General features: G+C 51.1%; 2 protein-coding genes across 8 annotated transcripts in view; one reads left to right on the forward strand and one right to left on the reverse strand.

The window, feature by feature from the left end:
- lhfpl3 (LHFPL tetraspan subfamily member 3) overlaps nt 1-15,059 on the reverse strand; it is a 39,159-nt gene extending 24,100 nt beyond the window's left edge. Inside the window, exons 1-3 of one of the 5 annotated variants that reach the window (XM_088645568.1) lie at nt 14,791-15,059; nt 13,892-13,950; nt 12,845-13,670 (exon numbers count right to left, since the gene is read on the reverse strand). In XM_088645568.1, coding sequence (XP_088501694.1) covers nt 12,845-13,271 — 427 coding nt within the window. In that variant the 5' untranslated portion in view covers nt 13,272-13,670; nt 13,892-13,950; nt 14,791-15,059. Of the gene's footprint in view, nt 1-12,844; nt 13,951-14,314; nt 14,718-14,745 lie in introns of those variants that run through there. The other 4 variants (XM_088645566.1, XM_088645567.1, XM_088645565.1 and 1 more) reach the window with 4 other exon arrangements.
- Nucleotides 15,060-22,675: 7,616 nt separating this feature from the next.
- Nucleotides 22,676-25,518, forward strand: part of orc5 (origin recognition complex, subunit 5) — a 60,157-nt gene continuing 57,314 nt past the window's right edge. For 2 of the 3 annotated variants that reach the window (XM_088645614.1, XM_088645616.1), the window contains exons 1-3: nt 22,676-22,767; nt 24,425-24,539; nt 24,674-24,766. In XM_088645614.1, the coding sequence (XP_088501740.1) occupies nt 24,426-24,539; nt 24,674-24,766 (207 nt within the window). In that variant the 5' untranslated portion in view covers nt 22,676-22,767; nt 24,425. Of the gene's footprint in view, nt 22,773-24,424; nt 24,540-24,673; nt 24,767-25,518 lie in introns of all 3 variants that reach the window. The other variant, XM_088645615.1, reaches the window with a different exon arrangement.

Here is a 25,518-nt window from a genome sequence, read left to right on the forward strand (position 1 = left end):
GCTTGATCAGAGACCACCACTGGAGTTCAAGTTCCCCATAAATCCTGCAGGGCTGATGTATCCAGGGACAAAGAGGGATCATCTCTGAGCTGGACCGATGCTGTAAGAGCTGCTCGGGTTGTGCTGTGGAGTGTATGCGAGCTCTGTCATAGTACTGTGCAGATCTGATCATGGGAATGCAGCTGATCCTCTGTGACAGTGAAGCCCTGAGTACTGACAGGATCGCGTTCTGCTCCCTTCTTTGGCAAGTATGCGTCTGAGAGCAGGGAACAGACTTTGAGAATAAGTCCAATAGTCTAATAGACTTATTCAGTCTATTAGAGTAGAGTACTATACAGAGTACTATAAGACAATACATCAGAAGCTTCTGCCATGGCAGTAATCACACCTGAATAAAAATATGAACTTGAGAGGAATAAGATCATAAATCAGAGGTGTGCAGCCAGGGCATTTGGTCCCACAGATCTCCTTTGCTGTGCTTATCAGCTCAGAAAACAAGAAAAGCATTAAACTGCATTGGACTGCATTGAACTGGCCGTCCTCCCCCATCCCTGTCTTCCACACAGAGCAATCCAAGGAGCTGCACCGGCTCTGCTATGATACAGATGGAAGCATAGCTCATTGCCGTATGGCCAGAGGAAGCTGCAATGACCCGATACTAACTGCACTCTGAATGGAGCTATTAGACAGTGGCAGTGAGAGGGGAGCGAAGCACTGCTGCCACTCAGCACAGCATTAGTCAGGCCTCACAAGACGCAAAGATGCTGATGGTCAGGTGCTGGAGTCTTACCCCTACGTCCCTCTGTCATGCGTTAGAACAAAGAGCTGACATTAGCTTCTTCCTGAGAACACGGGCCTCTGACTAAAGCAGCAAAGAGAATATATTCCTTAACACTTTCCAAGAAGCTCAACGTGCCAAATGGTAGGTTCATTCAGACTTTAGTTACTATTACTGATTATTAATAAATATATATTAATAAACACTCTGAAGTCCAGTATATCACCACAGCACTGGCTATGTTAAAAAAACACTCTGGAGTCCTTGCCCGTGTGCAGAGCCAAGCGGAGACAAGAGTTAGCACCCCCTTCTGGACCAGGACTGGACCTAGACTGGACAGCCCTGCTGTAGACAGAGCGCCCCCTCCTGGACCGGGACTGGACAGCCCTGCTGTAGACAGAGCACCCCTTGTGGACCTGGACTGGACAACCCTGATGTAGACACAGCGCCCCCTTCTGGACCAGGACTGGACCGAGACTGGACAGCCCTGATGTAGACACAGCGCCCCCTCCGGGACCAGGACTGGACAGCCCTGATGTAGACACAGCTCCCCCTTCTGGACCAGGACTGGACCGAGACTGGACAGCCCTGATGTAGACACAGCGCCCCCTCATGGACCGGGACTGGACAGCTGCTTGCACGCGATGTTGTAACCTGGAGGTCAGTACACATTTGCAGGCCCTGTGGAGGTGGTCTGAGCTGAACAGGACGATGAACACTTTTCTGAGCAGCTCTGAGAGCTCCACCAGGACCGGCTGATCTGTGTATGTTATCACTGCAGCGAGTCTCAGTAGTGCCAACCTGTGGCTCTACAGCGCAGAGACAAGGCAACAAAGATGAGTCTCCTGGACCCACTGAGTGGCTCAACCAATGAAAGGCGCTTGCCTGAGTGCAGGTTGAGCTCTAGATTGCAGGTCTAAGCCACCAGCCGACTGCGACTGGGATCCCTTGAGTGTAGGTTGGGATTGGTTGGCTAGGGATCAACGATACAGCGCCTCCATGTGGCCTCTTGGGAGGTTGCAGGAGTGCCATGCCGTCAGTGAGTGACGCAGCTCTTCTCCAGTTGGCTCCCTGGCAGGAAGACAAGTGGGCTGGGAAGTGGGTGGGGTCGGAGAAGTCACTTCCTCCTTCTCCCCCGTGTGCAGACACAGGGTTCACAGCCCTGAGCCGAGATGTGAAAAAACACACTGGCTGTTCCAAATCAGGCGAGTGTAACACATAACTGGTGGTTCAAAGAGGGAAAAACAGAAGATAAGTGTCTTAGGTCTTTTTATCCCACAAACGGCTATGAGCCCATGATCTAAATCAGAGCTTGAGATACAAGAATGCTGAGTATTTCGCTGCCACTAGGAGGAAACCTAAAACAGAGGAGCAGGAGCCTTCAGTCATCATAATCCTCACTTCGGGATTCCAAATGATATTAAGAAAGCCCACACACCTCTTCGCTCCAGACACCATGTACGCCTGTTTGCGCTGGAGGGACCCAGCTGTATCTTATCTTTTTCTGTGAATTGCCCTCGGACGCCTTGGATGAAGATAAACTCTAATGGTAAAACGCGCTGTGTTGGTACTGTACTAATCACGCCAAGAGTGTGTATCAAACAGTGACGGTGAGATGAGAATTTCAGAGCTCTCATCAGTCCTGAGGATGCACACTGAGTGGGCTACATAAAAACAGCATCAGGTTGCTATCTTGTCACAGTCAGGCATGAATCAAGCCAGATGAGGCCACAGCACAGCTGCCACGAGGTGACGAGGTTCCCAGACACGGAAGAGACATGGGCAGTGCAGGAGGTGCTGTCATAGAAGTGGAGCCATGCAGTGGGGAAGATATTCCCTCGTCACTGTGGCAGCTGCTGTTTTACTGAGGCCCTTCTTAATCCTGGGGCCCCTCTGCTGGGACAGAGGAAAGTTCGAAAAGACAAATTTCAAGACCTGCTTGCCGTCAGGCCAGCTATCTGCCCTGCCACTGAGAAGGATCGTGCACCGTAATCTACTCTTCTGTGCAGTCCTGGTCCTGGAGGGGTCAGTGTGTCTACAGCAGGACTGTCCAGTCCTGGTCCAGGAGGGGGCGCTGTGTCTACAGCAGGACTGTCCAGTCCTGGTCCAGGAGGGGTCAGTGTGTCTACAGCGGGGCTGTCCAGTCCTGGTCCAGGAGGGGGCGCTGTGTCTACAGCAGGACTGTCCAGTCCTGGTCCAGGAGGGGTCAGTGTGTCTACAGCAGGGCCGTCCAGTCCTGGTCCTGGAGGGGTCAGTGTGTCTACAGCAGGGCTGTCCAGTCCCGGTCCAGGAGGGATCAGTGTGTCTACAGCAGGAAGGTCCAGTCCTGGTCCTGGACGGGTCAGTGTGTCTGCAGCAGGGCTGTCCAGTCCTGGTCCTGGAGGGGGCGCTGTGTCTACAGCAGGGCTGTCCAGTCCCGGTCCAGGAGGGGGCACTGTGTCTACAGCGGGGCTGTCCAGTCCTGGTCCTGGAGGGGTCAGTGTGTCTACAGCAGGACTGTCCAGTCCTGGTCCTGGAGGGGGTGCTGTGTCTACAGCAGGGCTGTCCAGTCCTGGTCCTGGAGGGGGCGCTGTGTCTACAGCAGGGCTGTCCAGTCCTGGTCCTGGAGGGGTCAGTGTGTCTACAGCAAGACTGTCCAGTCCCGGTCCTGGAGGGGGCGCTGTGTCTACAGCAGGGCTGTCCAGTCCCGGTCCTGGAGGGGGCGCTGTGTCTACAGCAGGGCTGTCCAGTCCCAGTCCAGGAGGGGGCGCTGTGTCTACAGCAGGGCTGTCCAGTCCTGGTCCTGGAGGGGTCAGTGTGTCTACAGCAGGGCTGTCCAGTCCCGGTCCAGGAGGGGGCGCTGTGTCTACAGCAGGACTGTCCAGTCTCGGTCCTGGAGGGGGCGCTGTGTCTACAGCGGGGCTGTCCAGTCCTGGTCCTGGAGGGGTCAAGGTGTCCACAGCAGGAAGGTCCAGTCCTGGTCCAGGAGGGGGTGCTGTGTCCACAGCAGGGCTGTCCAGTCCTGATCCCGGAGGGGGTGCTGTGTCCACAGCAGGGCTGTCCAGTCCCGGTCCTGGAGGGGGCACTGTGTCTACAACAGGGCTGTCCAGTCCGGTCCCGGAGGGGGTGCTGTGTCTGCAGCAGTGCCATCCAGTCCCGGTCCAGTAGGGGGCGCTGTGTCTACAACAGGGCTGTCCAGTGCTGTCCCTTTAAAGATGCTGATCAGCATCTGAAGAGCTGGGAGGAGCTGGTAAATCGGTCCTGAGCTGGTCAGGTTCTCGACACGCGAATCATGGCTCTCACAGTGGAGCGGCCCTGGAGTGGGCCAGAGCGCTGCTGTAAGCTCACTGCGCTGCACCATGTGACCTCGTACGCAGGGTTGTGGCATGAGGCGACGAGAGCAACCAGTGCTGGTGAGGCAAAGGCGAGTTCAGGACCAGCAGCCGGAAGCAGGTCCACTAACTCAGCGTCTCTCGCCTTTGTCACTTCCACAGGCCGCACCACCCCTCTCCCCCCTCCACACGCACCTCACCGGCCCAGGAATGTTATTTTAAATATTTTGAACAAAACTTGTCTAGGTGTTTAACCTGAGTTTGCCTCGGTATGGAGCCACCTTACCCTGGCAGCGAGATACGCTTGGACGCTCCTTTGTTATTTGATCTTCTTCAGACACGAAACGGTTAACCTGCACTGCAGGCCATTTCCCCCGTCAGCTTCTGCTCTCGCATCTCTACACAGCCAACATGCAACACGAGGCTTAGATTGCTCCTCAAAGTAATGTACCAGCAACATCTCATTCACTCAGCGCTGATTTTTCTCAGGTGTGACTTGTCCAGAATTGCGTGGCGCACCTCTACCGGCGCGCCGGTTGAGAGACGCGGCTCTGGAATCCCTCTTGGGCATCCCTGAGGCTCGAGCTGCTTTCGCAGGTGTCTTCCCAGGCTCCCATTCGTGTTGGCCTGGGGTGCGGGGGTGTGCGAGATGGCTTTAGCTGTGCTCTGCCACTGCTGGATGTGATCACCAGTACTGGTGGGCTCAGCGCCACCCAGCGCTGGGTTTGTAGGTCACTAAGCAACAGGCTCGGCGCCAGTGAGGCCTTGTGTGTGTGTGTGTGTGTGTGTGTGTGTGTGTGTGTGTGTGTGTGTGTGTGTGTGGAGCCAGCAGAGGCTGACATAGAACCAGCGTGCGATCACACTAATTAACCTGTCCCAGAGCCCCCCCCGTCAGCGGCCGTGTCCTCAGAGCCAGACAGAGCCCGCTGCAGGGATACGGCACATGTCATTCCTGCAGGGGCGTGTCGAGAGAGGCCGGTCCTCCCCCGGGACGCGCTGCGGTTTGAATTGAATCTGCGGTGCGAGCGCCGTGCCGGGCGGGGCCGGGGATGAGCGGAGCCTGCTCTCTGGTGTGCCGAGAGTTGGCGAGGCCAGGCTCACGCAGAAGGTGCTGTGATGGAGGTCTGGGACTCTGCTGCCAGAGATGCAATGACTCAAACTGCAGTCCTAGGGTTCTGGCAGACACCCGAATCCTGCTACTCAGCTACAAGCACAGGAGGCAGTAGCGTACACACAGCAAATCAGAAACCCCTATTTCCTGAAGCGACACCAGATCCCTGATCTCTGGTCCTCTGGAGACCTACAATATACCTACTGCCTTTCTTTCCAGCTGAGCGCTGAATGCCTGGAGTGGATCAATCGGTTACTTGATCAGGAGAAGTCAACCTGGCTTTCCTGTCTGCCTGGAAGACCAGGAGGACTGTGGCTGTCAGACACAGCGGACAGGCAGACAGATGGACAGACGGACAGATGGACAGGGTGCTGTGGGTCTCACACACCCAGACACAAGCACAGCAGTGCTGCTGGTGCAGCCGGTGCCAGTGGGTCAGGATGCCCTTGCCTCCCTGCCTGCCTCTCCTTTCACCCTCAGAGAGAAATAAATACGCCTTCTGTCACTCTGAGTCCAATACTGTGATGCTGGTGACCCGCGATGATCGGACATCTATAGCCTGCAGTCACAGCCAGGAAGATGGCTTTGAGATACTGGAGGGGCTGATTTCACTCATAATAAATAATATTTGACATTATTATTACGTTTATTTAAATTAACATAATCGGTTAATTATGTTAATCAAAATGAACTAAACAACAGGGTATAAAAACCAGTGTAACACCTAGTGAATTTGCTTTTACATATACCAACGTTAAAGATATGCATAAAGGACACAACTTCCAAAAGATCTCTGTAGATTTCCTGCCCCGTCATAGTTCCCCGAAAGAGAGATACTGTTGCTCAGTTTCGAGATCAAATCTCAGTTTGGCAGTTTTGAAGGTCAGAGGTAAAGGCAGCCTTTCTGAATTGTAATCTTACAGAAGTACTGTGTGTGGTGGTGTTTATGCCAATTTGTATCCTAGTCCTTAATGAATTGATTTCCATCTTCTTTCTGCTTTACAGGGACCAGAGGACACAAGTAGAAACTACAGTACCTGTAGGTGCATTTTAAAACAGGAGGTGCTTCTTTACACAAGGGGTTTTGTGAGTCTGCAACAAGCCGATACCCTGACCTCTTTCTAGAAACAGCTCCATGAGATCACTGGATGAAGGGGCTGTTTACTACCCCATCTGCTGCATGGGATGGACGACTTTGTCTTCTCATTTAGACATGTTCTTACACTCTCAGAACTCAAATCAAGTCAAGCTGTGTTAAAATGATACAATGTAGTAGTTGGACCTTAATTCTAGTCAACACACTACAGGAGTGGCGTTGCTACTCTAGAGGCAGCGCAAAAGAAACTAAAGTGCAAGTTATGTTTAGGAGCATAACCAAGCGGACGTTCTTTACACAGAGAGTAGGGGATGACAGGAGAAAAGCCCAGAACCATACTCTTGAAGCTGGCTCTGTGGAATCCTTCAAGAAACACCCTGAAAGGCTCTTGGACAGTTAAGCTACCTGCCATGATAAGAACAAAATGGACTCATGGCTTCCTTTCTTCAGCTCTGATGTTCTAATTATTTGCCTTTCAATGCCCAGGAGATTTGACTAAGGTGGCTAAAATCCTGGAAATAGACTGGATCACATATGCTCCAGCTTTTAAATGCAGACAGAAACAGAAAAGCTCCAGAGCACACTGAGAAATTATACACAGGACTGAGCACAGGAGGCATTTGGCTGCACAGAGCTGCTGGGAATAAAGTCATCAGAATCTGGTACCGTCCAGGAAGGGCGTGATCAATAAGCCACATGCAGTTAGGCCTGGGTCATGGGCGGAACGCCTGCTCATTTATACATTTTTAAAGACTTTTTTTGCCAGGATAATTAAGGCGAATAACAGTTGTAGACAGCAGACTATTCTCAGTCGCACCAATTCTAGAGCTCTCTAAAGCTCTAATGTATTTATTGAGTGGTTCCTAGTTTCAAAGTTATGTTATGGTGATAGCCTCTTACATACAGCACGCCTATTAAGAGATTCGTATGACAAGATAAAAGCTTTGTAATGTCATTATCATCTCTATTGCAGCCTGTCCACAACAGACAGGATATAAAACTGGCGTTGGAGACAGAAAGTCTAAGACGTTCGCTGAAACGATATAATACAGACTCACTGCACAATCCGAGATTCTGAAAAACAATACCTCTCTCCTGGCATTAAGGCTTCCCTTACGATGTAAAAGTTCTGGTCCCAGCATGCTAATCGCCCCTCGTTTCATTATGACATTATTACCACATCAAGAGGAAGAAGATCAAGGCACAAACCAATCTTTGACTGGAAATCTGGCTGTCGTGCCATTCTTCTGACCACTACCTTGTTTTTACCCAGAGATCTGACTTAAAAACAGGAAACCAAAAAAAAAAAATACAACAACCCAGATCTCTGCATTCGGTGTTGCATCTTCCCTCCTGCTCTCCCATGTGACTGAAATGCACGAGCGAACTCCTGCTGCTTCTGATGCTGCTCACATGCTCCCTGTCAGCCCGCCTGCTGCCCCCCTTCCTCTCCCCGTGCCTCTCTGTCGCTCCGTCGTCTCCTTCGCGGTGCTCCCCGCCTCCCCTCTCTCACACACAGCGGTCCTCCATGTGGCGGCGGAGTGTTTCCCAAACCCTGCCTGCCTCCATTTTGAGGAGGGCTGAGCCTCCTCCCTGTCTGCTCGGCTCCCGCCCCCCCGCCCCCACTCTCCCCCAGACACCTGGGAGCTGAGCGGTGCAGACGCCCCCCCGACACATCTGGAACACAGCTCCCAGCGACTGCACGCGCAAGTCTGCCCCCTCCAAACACGCCGCGGTGGCCTCCTCTCGGCGGCGATCGCTCGGTGTTTCAGAGACCTTCTCTCAGCTTCTGTGCAGAGAAAAGCCTCTGCGATTCCGAAAGCTTCTCTCCGAATCCCGGCAATCCGCCTGCTGAACGTGTTTTCCACAAACACCCTGGGGGGGGGGGGGGCCCTCGTTAACCTTTGAGAGGAGAATAAAAGAGGGTGCTTCCTACCACTTCGGGGTGAGAGTCTGGAACTTCTTTACACAAAGGGTTGTAGATGTATGGAGCGGGCTAACCAGTCCATGTTGTTGAAGCCTATGCCGTGAGATGACATACTCACAGGAAGGTGTGTTTTTACACAAAGGGTTGTGGGGGGCGTAGAACAAGCCATGTTGCCGAAAGTGACATTCTGGCTTCTTTCAAGACATGGCTGGAAGAGATCCTAGATTCCAGATAGGAGGCACTTCTTTACACAGAGAGTTGTGGAAGTATGGAACAAGGTGCCCTGCCATGTTGAGGAAGCTGATATCCTGGTATCCTTGGATCAATTAGCTACTAACTACCAAATGGGCTAAATGGGTTGAATGGCTTGCTCTAATTACCCTTCCTATGTTTTATGCAAATGTCTGCAGAGATCTTTTATTTAATATTTTGTAGGCACCTTGGTAACCATGAAGACAGCTTGGAGCACGCTCTCACTGGTGGTGGAACTGGCATTTCCAATATAACGCAGTATCACTGTCAGCCATTTTTGATCTACAGTTCTGCCCCAGATGATGGATATAAGAAAGGTTCAAAATCCTCCGAAAAATTGATCAAGTCAACCTTAACCACAGAACACAGGTGGAGACTGAGTAAAAGTACATTTAGATCTGAGAAACAGAAGGCCCTTCTTTACACAAAGGGTTGAGAGAGTACGGAACAAAACTACTCAACCTGGATGTTGAATCCAGAGCCCTGGTTTCTTTCAAGAAGCATCTGGATGAGACTCGGATCCCCAATGTCTTACCCAGTGATCCTCATTAGTGGTCCTGGATCTTCATCTGAGTTTTTAGTGAGATGATATCAATTACGAACTCCATTGAGTAAATTCTGATGACCACTGCAAAGTGTTTAGCCCTGGGACAGCCAATCAGATCCACAGTTTGGCAAATGTTCTAGGTCTGTTTCATGTCTTAGCTGTCAAGGACTAGGGAAGGAAAACAGCCATTTAATTTAAGTAATTTGCAGTCTCAGGTCTTCTTGGGTTTTGGGCCATCATTGGCCTGAGTGATTAGTTTGAGGTGGCTGCAAATCATCCCTGATTGGCTGCACTTCAAGAGCCACAGAGAGTTTCACTGTTCAGCTAATCTGGACTCTCAGTTTCTTAACTGACCTAAGCACATAGTGGTGTACTTAGTGGTGTACATAGCAGTGGTGGGTGGCTCTGTTGGTAAGGATCTGCGCCTGTGGCTGGAAGGTTGCTGGTTCGTATCCTATGGCCAGCAGAGGAATCCTACTCTGTCGGGCCCCTGGGCAAGGCCCTTAACCCAAGGTGCTCCAGGGGTGCTGTATAAATGGCTGACCCTGCGCTCTGACCCCAAGCTTCTCTCCCTGTCTGTGTGTCTCATGGAGAGCAAGCACGGGTATGTGAAAAGACAAATTCCTAATATGAGAAATTGTATATGGCCAATAAAGTGATCTTATCTTACATTGGTTCTTTGCTTTGTCATTGTCCACATCTATAACTACCGAGGATTTCCCAGTGACTAGAGGCCCAGCAGCGCTGTGGACCTCCAGAATGGAACTTGAGCATCACTGATTTTGCCTTTTGAGGAGCCTGAGTTTCCTTTACAGCTTGCTGCAGGCCGGTAGCTCTTGGACACCCCCGGATCGAGAGCCCTTGCTCTTTTACTTGCTGCCTCACACAAGAACTAAACAGACAGATCTTTAAGAGGACACAATGGAATTCTGAGTCGGCACTGAGATGTTATTACAAATCCAGGCTCATCTTGTGCCTCCAATCTAAAATGATGTTACCTGCTCTATGCTAAAGAGGGGAAGATGGAAATGTAGAACAGATGAGCCAGAGGAGGAGAGGAGGGAGAGGGGGGAGGAGACAGCACCAGCAGGAAAGAGACAGTAATATAGATAAAGAGCAAATAGAGGTTGCATGGTTGCACTGCAGCGAGCCCTGAGTGAAGGTTTTGTGTCATCTGTCAAGAGCCGGCCATATGCTCTCCTTAGATCCAAATGAATTTCTTCATCTTAAGCACTGTCTTTCCCCGGCCTCAAACTAGGGTTTTCATCCAACTGAGCACTCCGATGCTCAAGTGAAATAATTCTGAGTTTCAGTGCTTTAAATAATTTGTTTCTGATTGCATTTACCCGTAGTGGCTTTTAGGTTGTCTAATAAAACTGGATGGAAATTTGGAAACTTCAAAAGCTTTCACAGAGGAGAACGGTTGCACACTTAGTGTTAAATGAAGGGTGGGATGAACTAACATGAAATCGATTGAGTCCAAAAGTACAGGTTTGCTGAGAGACACTCCCATCGGAGGCACAGCGTCCATGAACGCCTTGAACCTCTATATCTGGCTCTTTGATGGTTTCTTTTCTTATCTGTCTGACGTAAGATCTGCCTTCAAAGCTGAGAACAGCAGGGGTTTCTTTACACAAAGGGTTGTGGGAGTGTGGAACAAAAGACCAAGCCAGGTTGTTGAAGCTTCGTCCGAGAACTGGCCCGGATGAGATTTCTGGATCAATTAACGACAAACTACCACACAGGCTAGATGGCCCAATGGCATCCGCTCATGTGTGAGCTTTCTTACTCTCATGTCCTCTCTTCTTAACTCTATATGAAGGCATGGGTCAACACACGCATTGGTTAGCCAACAGCACGTTTCTAATTGGGTACCAAGACGTTATCTTCGTCAGAGCACTTAAAGGAAGTTTGCAACACAGCACAAGCTTTCCTAAGTGTTGTGAATGGCCTACAGCACACAGACCCTATTCTCAGTGTGCCTTTATAGTCCTTTCTAATTGAAAAGAAGCAGAAAGGCTCTGGATTGCTCTGTTGATGATGAGGCTCGGTAATGTGATCTGCAGTCATAGACATGTGGTTGTCAGCAGGCTGCATCATCTCCAACAACGTTCTGCACTGATCTGTGTATTGTTGCTGGGAAAACGATTATTGGACAACAACATTGCTCCCAAGCCTATCGGATGCTTTAAACATCCGCGAAAATGGGACGATTTCTGCTGAATTGATTAGTTTAAGGCACGGGCTGTGAAGAGGCATACTGATTTCTGTGGCTGTATGTCTGTGCTCAGGAGACTTTCAAGTCTCTGGGGATCTTTTCAGCTTTGCCAGTGATTAAACATCGCCTGTCCTATTGCTAATCATCCGTGCTGTTTTCTAGGATAGCTGTAACAGCTGAGGAGGGTATGCGTGGGTTCTGAATGGAGACTGGCGAAAGGGAAAATTTGTCGTTTAACATTGTCTGTTTTTACGTGTGACAGGTTTCGCTACCTATTTATCAGAGACACGGACTGAAGGATGCAGTTGAACCTTGTTTTTATTTGGTCCTGCAGAATAACAAGCAGCTAACCGGTTCAGCACCACGGACAGCTCTTGACACGCTGGCTGCTGAGACTGCAGGGAGCGGGCACAAGTGCTGTACATGTCCCGGGGTACCAGCCGGGATACCAGCCTTAATGTTGCTGCAAGAACTGCTAAATAACCGCTAGCAATAACTTCTAAATTAAAAAAAAAATGCTCAAGACAGGTTATCTTACACCGTCCGCGGCTTCTGCGCGAATCTCGTACTTTACCAAGAGCACAAATTGACGCGATCCCATGTCCAGTCCACTTCCACAGGTGTCTGTAACTGTCAACACAAGCTCCAGGAAAACTACACACCGCAACGTGACTTGCGGACTGGTACAGACGCAGACTGGAGACACGGGTTGGCTCTGTTGTTCGCCAGCCCGCACAGAGGTGCTCACAAACCCTGCCGTGCTACACCAACTACTGATCATGGTCCTCACACCGGCAGCCGCCATCTCTTGGCGCGACACGCCACAAACGCGTCGTTTGAACTGCTCTGTCCTGGACTTATACATTTATCATCACTCTGAAGGGCTTTTTTTTGGGACTTCTAAAACATCGGGTTTTTGTTTTAGTTCCACAGGAAACACAACAGGTCTTAAAGCAGAATGTCCGTAAATGTGTGTTACGAATGTAGACCGAGGCGTCTAACATTTCGGGAATCTGTGAGTCAAAGAAACTCCTCCTGAAACCCAAACAATCAGATAACCAGCTCCTGTCAGCAGGTTCATCGATAGGGCTCCATGTTCCCCAATTACCCTATTTGCATATCTTTTTACCACCTTTCTGAGTCACAGCGGCCGGGGTACAGTATCTATTCGTGCAGCCGCTGACTCACGCACCCGGGCAGAGAGGGAGTGAGAGGCATGCGGTCCGGTCGCGGGACCCGGGCGCTCGTCTCCCAGGCAACAGGCACCCGGCTGCAGGCCGCCCCTGCCGGATCCGACAGCGGCTTGTCTGCGGTTTTGACACACTGCGTTCACATTCAGAAACACGGGGTTATTTTAAGCGCGGTTTCCAGACAAGGGGCTTTGCGCGTCGCTACACCTTTGTGGCCGCGACCCCAGGACCGCGAAACGACCGTTTCAGCCAAGACCACAAGTGCTCCCTGCTCTGCGGTATTATTGTGTCTGGTGTGGGTTTATTTTATGCACCACCAAGGGATGACAGAGTACAAAAACACCCCCCTCCCCTTCAATAATAATAATAATTATTATTATAATGATGAATATTATTTCCGGAAGGCTAACTCACCGGAGGCGAGCTGCATCCAGCCGCAGATCTTGTAGACGGTGGCGGTGCTGCAGAAGAAGAAGAGGGCGAAGCAGACGATGCAGGTGATGACCAGGACCATGGAGAGCCCGATGAAGAAGGACGCGGCCTTGAAGGCGCCGGAGGGGATGGAGCTGAACTCGGTGAAGCTGCCCTGGCAGGTCAGCTCCCGGGACATCCCGTTCCCGATGCAGTAGTGGAAGAGGCCGAAGTAGCCGGCCTGGGGCGTCTCCACGCCGTCCCCGATCCAGTAGGGCTGGATGAAGCACACCACGTTGACGATGGCGAAGAGGATGGTGAAGATGGCCCACAGGACGCCGATGGCGCGGGAGTTCCTCACGTAGTTGGTCCGGTAGATTTTGGCCGCCTCTTGGGCGGGGAGCATGGCGGCCGGCGTCCCCGGAACCATGCTGATCCAAAATAAAGCAGTACTTCTCCTTTTCTTTAAGGTGAAAAACAAGTCTTATTCGAGGACCATAAAGCAGAGCGAAAATAAAACAAACAAACAAACTGCTGTCGTCTTCGTTTGTCTCCTTCTGTACTGGAAGCAACAGTTTCAGACGGGGGCGGGGGTCTCGGCGGCTTGTGTCTTATTTAAATGGTCCCCCGCGTCGGGCAAGGACTGTGCTGCGGGAGGAGAGCCCACGGCCCACGGCCCGCGTCTCACGGCGCAGCCCACAGCCCGCTCCAGCCTCCGGCCGCTCCGGGGTCCCGCTGTCTCCTGGCTGGCCGATAGCCGCTCGCCCGCCGTGGCTCGGGAGGCGAGAGAGCTCTGACCCCTCACCCTTTGCCAGATATATCAGATAGTCTCGAAAAAGGGGGAAATGACAACAAACTGTAAGCACGTACTTTGTTCTGAGCAGGGCTTGCGCCGAAACGCCCGCCAAAGCTGTCTATATCATCATTATGAAAAAAAAACAACAAAATAAAAAGACTAGTCTGATTTTTTTTTTTTGGTGTGCTTTTAGACGCTATTAATTAAAACGACTTGCGAGGGAGTCAGAAAAAGCGAGAGAGGTTTTTTTTTACCTTGGAATCAGCCTGGTAGCCGCAGTCGTTTGGTTGCTACGGAGATTATTTTGAACAACCTTCAGTTTCGTCCGAAAAAAAACAAAACAAAACAAAACATTGATGTCAAAAAGAATCACAGGAAGACGGATACCAAAATGCAACATCCACCTGGTTTCCTCAGCTAGGAGTATGAATGAGACATGGTGTTCGGGTCCTTGATCCCAGCCGGTTAATCTGCTATGTATTCTTCACGAACACCTGTGTTCGAGCAAATCTGTCTGCCTCGTTAGCGGTCTGCTTCAGCAGCGAGAATCGCGGACCCTCCGTCGCACGGAGAGTGAAGACGGCCCCAGCAGCCGGTTACAATCCATTTTTATTAATCCAGATTACATTGCGTGTTTAGAGAAGGAGAAGAGAAGGGGGAGGAAAAATCAGACATACGCGGCGCACGATTTGCAACACAGAAGGAACGAGATTCCTCCCTCCCCTCCCGCCCCTTCTCCTCTGGGCCGGATCTTCAGTTTTAGACGGGGTCAGACGCAGCGACAGCCTCCTCTGTCGGTGTCCCGGTGCCCTCTAGCCGCGCACAGCCCGGCCCGTCTGCGGCGCCGAGCCGCCTCTGTGTCCGGGCGCGGAGGAGACAGCGGGGGATCGCTGGTCTCGGCTACGGGCGGTAACGCCGCAGAGCGCCCACTCTCTCCGCGGCCGTGCGTCCGTCCCTAGCTGGCCTGTCTACAGGTCCTGTCATCCACCCAGCGCCTGACTGTAAGAGCCAAGCAGCGCTCCCTCCTCTCTCTCTCTCTCTCTCTCTGCCTGTCCACCCCCTCCCCCCTCCCTTCTCTCCCCCCACCCTCTTCTCGGTGCGTGTTTACCCAGTAGCGGTTAAGGGCTCCACGGCACATGTATGTGACACATACAGTACACCGCACCGCACAGCTGCCGGCCGGGGCTGACGTCAGCGGGGAGGTTAGAGAACATTCCGCTCCTGCGACAGGTGGCTTTCTGTCAGGGAGAGGAGGAGACACTGATCGCCACGCTGCTGTCTTGATCGCCGTTTCTCCGCCGTGATTTGTAAGAGAGCGGGTAATAACGCCCCCCTCCCCGCTCCTCTGCACACACATGCACAACACCCCCGAGAAAGAAAGTGCGACAAGCAAGGCGACTTCACAATATACTTCAGGCTCCTGTGGCCATCAGCATACTGTCTACTGTATCACGTTAACGCAGTGCTACTGCAGTGTTCACTGGTAACCGTCTGACGTCTTCACAACGTTATCTGAAGCGGGAACAGCTCACATCTCAGAAACATAGTCTCCCTTCAGGGTTTGTAACCCTGGAGTAAAAACCCTTGCCAGAGCAGGTTTATCTTAGCAGTACAAGCCCTGGAAATCTGGGCCCAGCATGGTGCTCTAGCTGGGTCACCAGGGAAGTCAGAAGGAATCCAGAGCAGCATGAATACCATGTGCAATTCACAGGGCAGAGAACAAGTCTGCGAACCCCCATTACAATCTTGGGAATCACAGTTTCTGACCACGATACCCCTGCTGGCTTGTGATGGGGGGGTGTCCCGCCCAGGGTGTACCCTGTCTTGCACCCTTGGTTTGACGGAATAGGATCACGGCTCCCCTGTGACCCGGAAGTGGAACACATGGATAGACTATGGATGGATGGGTAACCTCATTTCATCAAAACCAGTCTTTCCTTAAATAACCAAAAGATTTGATATTTACCCATGCGATATGTAAGAGGATAAAAAAGACGTAAAAAATAATAATTAGGAATCACCCATCCATGTTCTAACCACTTTATCTAATTCACTGTGACGGGGGAGCTGGAGCCTATCCCAGCAAGCAATGGGCACAGGGCAGGATACACCCTGGATGGGAAGCCAGCCCACCCCAGGACACATACAGACGCAAACACACACACTCACACCAGGGCCAGATTTCCCAGTGGTCAATTAACCTACCAGCATGTCTTTGGACTGTGGTAACTCAGGACAACATGGGGAGAACTTACAAACTCCACACAGATAGGACTGAGCCCAGGACCCCAGCACTGCACCAGTGCTAACCACTGCACCATTGTACTGCCCAATTAAGAAACAGTATGTGAAATAATAACTGAACCCATGGTGTACTTAGCACAATTAAGAAATAGAATCAGGTGGTTAAATCATTGTAAATAACAAGTAAATGAGAGGTGAGCTTGGGCAGTACTGTCCCATACAATGGTCAAAAGGTTTGTGAATGTGGTCTTCATCATGCACATTACTGGGAATACTGTATGTCATGCCTTGACCAAAAGACATTATAGGGAACCTCAGATCAAGAGTACTTGACGATCTTCAGAAGGGATGGGATTACAAATCCGTTTCTAAACACCTGGAGCTCCATCCAGCCCCTGCCAGGCACACAAATGGAAAACATCAAGACTGCATTCTATCCAGGACAGGTCGGTCTGCCGGCATTTTCCCCTTAGAGCACCCAGACAATCAACAAGGAAGTCAGGAAGAACCCCAGAGTCACATTGAAGCTTGTAACGAAGCGTTCTTTCCGGACCCTATGCAGACGACACAATCCAGGGATGAGTGAGGAAAAATGGGGGGGGAAAGCATGCAGGAGTCGGGAATGAGAATAGGGGGCGTGTCCATGGGGCGCTGGTGTTCGGAAGGGGTGTGGCCGAGGCAAACAATCCAAAACTGAGTCCGAAGGGAAATCCGAGACGAGGCAAAAGTCCAGAGACGGGCGGTCCATCCGAGACGAAGACAAAGGGAATTAAAAACAGGAACCAGGTCGGAACCGGCACAGGAACAGGAACTAACAACGTGATGGGACCAGGCGCTCCAGGTCCCGGACTCGCCTGGTACAGGAACCAATGCAGAGCCCAGAACAGAGTGAGCGTCTGGCTTTTATAGGATGGGGGGCAGGAACAGGAGGCAGGTGCAGGGGATGAGTACAGAACAAGGAAGGGCTGGAGCATCCTTAAGAGGAGGGGTGTACGATCGTGACAAGCTAGGCTAGAGGCTAAAGTCAGTGTTCCTGTCTCAGGTATCAGGAAAAGGCTGAATGGGAACAGTTTTCATGGAAAGATGGCCAGGTAGAAACCATTGCTCTCTGAAAAGAACATTGCCATCCCATCCCACCAAAGGGCATCTGGATAATCCACAAGATGGTTGGAAGATTGTTGTCTGGACAGAGAGGTCACAAGTTTAACGTTTTGCCCATAACGAGAAACAATATCTGTGGCAAAAACCAAACCCTTCCTCCAAACAGAAAGGCCTTGTCCCAGCTGTCCAGCAAGGTAGTCAGGATATCAGGGCTTGGTGCTCTGCTGTCACAGGCCCTGGGTGGGATATAAGCATTGATGGAGCCTTGAATTCAGTCTTGTATTAGCACATTCTGGACGAGAATGTCAGAACATCCATTCATCAGCTAAAGCTGAAGTGAAAGAAAGTCAATAATAATAATAAAATACACTTACATAGCACTTTTCTGGACACTCCACTCAAAGCTCTTTACAGGTAATGGGGAGTCCACTCCCCAACCACCAGTGTGCAGCCCCACCTGGATGATGTCACAGCAGCCATAGTGCACCAGTACACTCCCCACATACCAGCTCTCAGTGGGGAGGAGAGCAGAGTGATGAAGCCAGTTCACAGATGGGGATTATTAGGAGGCCATGATTGATAAAGGCCAGGAGGAAATTTGGCCAGGACACTGGGGTAACATGGTTTTGAGAATCTCCTTGGGATTTTTAATGACCACAGAGAGTCAGGACCTCAGTTTTATGCCTCATCCAAGGGATGGTGCCTTTTTAAAGTACAGTGTCCCCGTCACTATACTGGGGCATTAGGACCCACACAGACTGCAGGGTGAGCACCCCCTGCTGGCCCCACTAACACCTCCTCCAGCAGCAACCTTAGTTTTTCCCAGGAGTCTCCCATCCAGGTACTGACCAGGCTCACACCTGCTGGATTATAAGGAGGTCATGACTGGTAAAAGCCAGGAGAAAATCTGGCCAGGACACTACTATCAACACCTCTGCTATTTTTGAGAAACACCCTGGGATTTTTAAAGACCACAGAGAGTCAGAACCTCAGTTTTACATCTCACCAGAAGGACAGCATTTGTTTGTGGGGCGTTAGTACCCACACAGACTGCATGGTGAGTGCCCTCTGGTCTCCCATCCAGGTACTGGCCAGGCTCACACCTGCTTAGTTACAGTTAGTTACAGGAAAAGTCTAGTTGAAGTCATTTCTGCTGAAGGATGATCTAACAGTTGTTGATATTAAGGGTTTAACAAACGTCTTCACTGTTGGATCTGTTGGATCATTTATTATCTCCAAATACTGTGTATATTTTGTCCTTGTGTTATACATTTAATCAGGTTATCTTGATCCTTTATTAAGACTTTCATGAAGATCTAATTATGTTTTAGGTCTATATCATTGTAACGTCCCAGTGTGTGTTCTGTGTGTGTTTTTTTCTGTTATGTCCACACTGCTGACCCTTGATTATTCTCCCTTCCCCATTGGCCCACCATTACACCACACTTTCAGTATGATGTCATCATCAATTAGCTCTCAGCCAATCAGAACACATCTTATTCAGCCTATAACATGGAGGTTTTCAGCAAGGAGAGGCCTTTTGTTTGACTTTGGTCCCGTTTGCTTCTGGTTATTGCTTCGGCTTTGTTTGTTTGTTGGTTTGTTTTGCTTTGTGTGTGTATTTTCGTATTAGCTTCGGCTTTGTTGTTTTGTTGGTTTTTTGTTAGTTTCTTTGTGCTTTTGTTTGTGTGTGTTCATCCTTGTTTTGCCATTACCTTGCCCCACTGTTACATGTTCAACTTTTGTGTTCTTTTGTACCCTGCTCCTGTTGATTACTCTTGTTTTCCCTTATTTGTATTCCTGCTTCACTTGTGTTTTTGTGTGAACTTTTGTATATAAGGTTAGTTTAGGTTGTTGGGTACACTTTACACACTCGGTTGATTTTGTATTAGTACACTAGTTTCGTACGGGTGAGTGCCATTTGTCTTGTATGGTTTTGGGTAGTCAGTTAGCTAGGGTGTTGAAGACGCCGAAGACCGTGTTTTGGGTTTTCTTTTGTAGTCCGATTAGCTTTCCCTCACTGTCCTAGCCAGCTCCATTTTGTTTATTATTTTCTTTCCTTTGGCACCACTCTAGTTCCTTACCCTTGTTATCACGCTTCCTAGTCCCTCGCCAAAACCCACCTGCTTCCAAAAGAATTATCCTAAATGTTACACCCCTTTACCCCTAGACACTTGGGGTCGTAGCAATCATACATGGGAATGCGTGTCTGTGTATAGGCCCACTGACTGGGATTCACAATCTTTTTCCCAGCACTGCATCGAAAGCCCAGCTACCTCTCATTATCTTTAAATCAACATAACTCACACTCATGTCATTTTCTCATTTGTGTCAGAATATGCCCACACAGCCATGGATGAAAGACTTAGTTAATGACCAACAGGATTTTCATACAGGGTAGCCTTTTTATGGTTTTGAAAAGTCTTTTTGAGGAGGCCCCCTCAGCGAGTTTCCCGGATCAGTCAGTGGATATTCACCTCTGTTTGGGTGTGAGGAAGAGAGAGGCCAGCTGGCGTACGTTCAACCTGGATTCCTGCACACCATTCCTGTAAGGGGAGCTGGTCCAGGCTCCCGTGAAGCATAGTTCAGGACCCTATGCAGACGGTATGATCCGGAAGTAACTGGAGAAGGACAGCAGGGAAAAGACGTTGAGGATCTGGAGAATGGACTGGAGTAGAGGACAATGGGATGGAACTGAATGTTGGGGCGTTAAAGAATAAAACGCATCTCAACCCTAATATTTGTTTTTTAGGGAACATCCCACCCTTCTGTGCACGCAGCTTGACAGCTCCTGACAATCACACGGTGAGATTCAGAGATTCAATCTCTATTGTCTATTGCACAGCTACGCCTTTACTGAGAAAACCCCCCGGCGCAGAGGAGAGAGGCTGAAGCAGCATAAACACCAGTGAAGCAGCAGCCGTCTGGAACTTGCAAGGGACAGCAAGGCTGTACCCCTCAGCTGCAGGGTGCGTTTACTGGGCTCCGGATCGCTCTCGTTTCCCAGTCCTCAATGGTGCGGCAGTATGATGTATACAAATCCAGAGTCGTCATTTATTATCCTATCCATCCTACCAATGTGGAAAATCATCCGCTGGGTCTTTGCCATCTGGATCCCAGAGGTGTCCCCTGCGCCCACAGGGGGAGAAGGAGGCAGTACAAAGGGCTCCCCTACCCTGCATCGCCCCCTGCTGGGCTGTTCCTTGATTCACATCCTCTGAGTCAGAGGGCAACTCATCTTGCAACCACTTGCTCTGACAAGCTCTGTTCGGTGGCTCTGGTTCACAGTGGAGCTCCTCTGATACTCATGGGGTTTCTAAGTTTTTTTTTTTTCCTCAGTGGAACCTTTTTCCTCCCATGTGCTGAAAGAAGCCGTGGAATTTGAAAGGCACGTCTTTCGCAAGAGCAAGGGGTGGTACAGTCCGCAAGAGAAATTACATTTTTTTAATCCAGTACTTGCACTGCAGAGCAACATCATTTAATGACGGGCAACAGTTGAGCACATTGTGCTCTGGGCTGAAAAGCAATAGACGCCCCCTCCAGCTGCTCTAAGTCTCTGGATCCTGAAAGGCTCTGACAAAATCAAGTCAACCCAGCAGGTCTCTTCGAAATTCCCAAAGGAGTGTGGGAGTTCTGAAAGAAATGAGTCTTTTTACTCCTGAATGGAGAAGACTACAAGGGGACCTGTTCCGCGTGTTCAGTTTTTTCAGCCTGGCGCAGAAGGACATAACTTTAATTCCAGAAATGTATTAGGCGGATCTTCTCTGGACTGATTCAGAGCAGCCATATCTAATTTGTAAGGGGGCAGCCAAAATTGTACACAGTATTCTAAATGGGGCCTAATTAGTGCATTGTACAATTAGGCCAAAGTTTGTCACTAGACGTCTACAGCCTCTCTCTCACAGCACATGAGCAGCTTGCTGGCTCCACAACAAAGTCTCCATCTGAGACTCTTCTCAGCTCTCACAGGTTCAAGTCAGCAGCTATATCATGCAACTCACAACTGGCAGTGCACTAAAGCTCAGTACGTATGAGCCTGACAGTACCTGGATGGGAGACCTCCTGAGAAAAACTAAGGTTGCTGTTGGAAGAGGTGTTAGTGAGACCAGTGGGGGGCACTCACCCTGCGGTCTGTGGGGGTCCTAATGCCCCAGTATAGTGATGGAGGCACTATACTGTAAAAAAGGCTCTGTCCTTTGGATGAGATGTAAAACCAAGGTCCTGACTCTCTGTGGTCAGTAAAAATCTCAAGAGTAGGGGTGTAACCCCGGCGTCCTGGCCAAATTTCCCATTGGCCCTTACCAATCATGGCCTCCTAATAATCCCCATCTATGAATAGGCTCATCACTCTGCTCTCTTCCCCAACGAGAGCTGGTGTGTGGGGAGTGTACTGGAGCACTATGGCTGCTGTCACATCATCCAGGTGGGGCTGCACACTGGTGGAGGGGAGCCCCCATTACCTGTAAAGAGTTTTGAGTGGAGTGTCCAGAAGAGCGCTGCGTAAGTGTGAGGAATTATTCATTATTATCATTCTGTCTAGGCAACCGTGGGGGCAGCTGGTTTGGACCCCATGCAAGGCCGCAGCAGAGTAATCCTGGGAAAAGTTCCAAATTAGTTACCAAATCCAAGAAACGTCAAGCGATGCCGTAGATCTTGGGATAGAGCAAGAACTTCAAGAGCCGAGAAAGACGATAAGGTTTAGAGTATTCATCCAAAGGGAAAAGCTAGGAAAGAGGGAAGCTCAGCAGTGAGCGGAGTGAGAGGGTGTAAGTAGGGAGGAGTGTTTGTGGAATGATAATTGATTAATTAGTGCAAGGAGAGAGGCGCTCGTGGGTATGCGGTGACGTCTAAGTGCTCACGTGCGGTTCATGGCAGCTTTCTTCTGGCCAGTTTCCTCCACTTTGAACTTTGAACCCCTGGAGCAGGGGAAATTGTTGCCTTTATTTCATATAGCGCCTTTTGTGACCGTCACAGTTCCTGCACAGGAATGCTTGATGCCCTCTGCCACCCGTTTTGTCCTGCAACACCTGGGGCGCGAACCTGGGTCTCCGGCGTAACGCCACAGGGAACCAGCCGCATGAGCTAAAGGGGACCTCCCTCAGCCCAGGCTGCTGAGGTCCCTGCTACGCCCAGGGAGGGCGATGACGTCACCGTGCCCGAACTAGCTCCGCTACACTTTCATGGTGCATAATCTCAAAGCGCCGGTGTTTTCTCAGCCCTTTGTTTCTCATGGAGTTAACTCTCAAATCGCTGAGGTCCAAGGAGTAAAATGCTCTGAACAATATTGGACTTTAAAGTACTTAAAAAATCAGCATAGATCCGTGACACGATTCCCTTTGATGTTGTATCACTATAATAAGTCAGTCCCTGCAAACTGTTTTTTAGTATCAACCAAGATTTTCCAAATACTATATCCTTTTATTTTTATCCAAATCTACTTGATGAAACAGTGTACCTTTCAATTTTCTGTATATATAATATCTATTACATAAACAAGGATATATGTCCTACAGTTCATTATTTTATATGAATACAGCGCAGTATGAAGTCATCTCTACAAGCATGCGTTCTCAGGGAATTTGTCAGCTGTCTTTGGGTCGTTCCAAGCATATCCTAAGGAAAGACTACAAATCCCAGAAGGCCAAGCAGCCCGTGGCCTCCAGACGAGCTCTGATTGGCCACTTTTCTGTTGTCATGTGACAGGAAGGAATTTGAGCTCTAACCTCGGCGTGGCGCGAAAGCATGTAGCAGCAGGGAGACACTGGGGGAATTGCTGAGAGATCAGGTGCAGTATGTGACGTTGTTTTGTTTGACTGAGCAATATTAGCTCGTCCAAACGTGGTGCATAAAAGCTTCGATACTGCCACATTATGTTATCACTTAATAATTCAGCAAAGCCCTTTGCTATTTAAGAATTTGTTACTATAATTTAAAGAAACACCGTTAGATTCGGTGAGCAGAGACTTCGGCTCTGCAGAATAGCTACAACGGGAAGCGAGACCGTAAAGAGCTCAGCTTGTATGCTGGCGGTACCGCACTCGCTCCTGGGACAGTGGTTCCCTGTGTGAGAGCCGTGACAGCCGAGTCGGCGCAGGAGTTTACTGTCGGGTCCGAGTCAAAAACCGGAGAGGTAGCGACAGAACCTGTGGTGCCACTGAGCTCACCGTTAGTGCTATGATATGGCGGTCTAGCAGACAAACAGGGTTTCTGTGACGGGTGTCTGTGCGCTGGAACCGCAGAGGTCTCCGCTGGTGTGATTTAAATGTTTCGGCTGCACTGTAGCACTCCTGCCTTTCCGATACAGTAAAACGGAGCTGAGTTCATTTCCACCAGTCTGTGCACCTGCGTTTCGGCGTTACTGATCAGAGCTCCATCGACAGCAGTGCGTCAGTACAGTGCGTCTCCCTTTCAGTAAGCAGCCTGATGTAAACTCACTTGCTGAGCGGTCAGTAATGAGTATTAATATACTAGTATATTATCTTAGACGTAATCGTATATAAAGGACGCCTGCTGTTTTCCACATACAGTACGCTGAGACTCTCTGAGTCAACGTGTCTGTGATGCTCACTCAAAAACCTTCAGCTCTCCAGCTGGTCTTTTTTACGCTTGTTCTATACAGCTTCTAAAAGGAGCAGAAATGTATAAAGACAACAGCTACTGTATATCACCCTGTACCTCACACCTGGAAGCCCCTTGAAGCTCCGCAGGTGTGAGCCTGGTCAGTACCTGGATGGGAGACTCCTGGGAAAGCTGAGGTTGATACTGGAAGTGGTGCTAGTGGGCCAGTAGGGGGAGCTCACTCTGCAGTCTGTGTGGGTCCTAATGCCCCAGTATAGTGATGGAAACACTATACTGTAAAAAAAAAAAAAAGGCTTCATCCTTGGGATGAGACATAACACAGGTCGTGACTCTCCATAGGTCGTGAAAAATCTCAGGGCTGTGCTCAAAAAGGGTAGGGGTGTTAATTCTGGAGTCCTGGCCAAATTTCCTCCTGGCCTATACCAGTCGTGGCCTCCTAATAACCCCCATCTGTGAACTGGCTTCACCACTCTGCTCTCCTCCCCACTGAGAGCTGGTGTGTGGGGAGTGTACTGGTGCACTATGGGTGCCGTCACATCTTCCAGGTGGGGCTGTACATGCCTGTATAGCTCTTTCGCCGGAGTGTCTGGAAGAGTGTTTTAGAAGTGTACGGATTATGCTGTGGATGATCAAGGAGTCCAGCTGCTCGCGCCTCTGACCTGGGCTTCACCGTGAGTGGACTGCAGTTCTGGTGGGGTCCAGTAGGGGGCGCAGTCTCCACACTGGAGAGCAGTAAGGGCCGTGGGAATAGGCGGTGGAGGCGGGGGAGCTGGGGTTTGTAGTCTCCCCCCCGTGTGGCCGCCTCCCGTGTCCAGTGTGTCCTCACCGCCGCGGGCCCCTCTGCCCCCTGTCTGTCCCTGCAGGATGCCGGCCCAGCTGCAGCACCCTGGCTACCCGGCGGCGCGCCTGCAGGCGGCGGAGGAGGCCGTGCCCTGCCGAGAGGCGCAGGCGGCCGCGCTGCTGGCGCTGTTCGGGGAGGTGAGAGGATTGGGCGGCGTGCGTGTGCGTGTGCGACTGGCGCGTGGCCTGCGTGCCGGGGTCTGGGCGGGGCAGGGCAGGTGTCGATCGGCGCCGGCCCTCAGCCCCTCTTCCTCCCTGTCCTGTCCCTGCAGCCCGAGCACTACAGCTACCCCTCCCTCTTCCTCTACGGGCACCGGGCGACCGGGAAGAGCCACGTCACGCTCACCCTGCTCCGAGAGCTGCAGGTAGGCCCGGGGCGCCGCTGGGTTTGGGCAGGGAAGGCCTGCACTGGGATGGGGCTGGGGCAGGGGCAGGGGTGGCCAGGGTGGGGTAGGGGCAGCTGGCCTGGGCCTGGGGCAGAGGCAGGGGCTGGGGTGGCCAGGGTGGGGTAGGGGCAGCTGGCCAGGGCCAGGGCCAGGGGCAGAGACAGGGGCTGGGGTGGCCAGGGTGGGGTAGGGGCAGCTGGCCTGAGTCTGGGGCGGGGGCAGGGGTGGGTGGCTGGGGTGGGGTAGGGGCAGCTGGCCTGAGTCTGGGGCAGGGACAGGGTCAGGGGTTGGTGGCTGGGGTGGGGTAGGGGCAGCTGGCCTGAGTCTGGGGCAGGGACAGGGTCAGGGGTGGGTGGCTGGGGTGGGGTAGGGGCAGCTGGCCTGAGTCTGGGGCAGGGACAGGGTCAGGGGTGGGTGGCTGGGGTGGGGTAGGGGCAGCTGGCCTGAGTCTGGGGCAGGGACAGGGTCAGGGGTGGGTGGCTGGGGTGGGGTAGGGGCAGCTAGCCTGTGTCTGGGACAGGGGCAGGGTCAGGGGTGGGTGGCCTGGGTCTGGGGCAGAGACAAGGGCAGGGCCAGTCTGTGCCCAGCTCACTGTCTCTCTCCTACAAATCAACGTTTAAAGTCCAGGAAAGGTCATCGGCAGGACTGGCCAGGCACAGTGTCATCACAGGACAGCATATGCAATTAAACTGGAGTTTGCATGAACAATACAATGAATATACTTCCGATCT

Source organism: Lepisosteus platostomus, chromosome 9 (genome assembly GCF_059453375.1).
Source record: "Lepisosteus platostomus isolate fLepPlt1 chromosome 9, fLepPlt1.hap1, whole genome shotgun sequence".
NCBI lineage: Eukaryota > Metazoa > Chordata > Actinopteri > Semionotiformes > Lepisosteidae > Lepisosteus > Lepisosteus platostomus.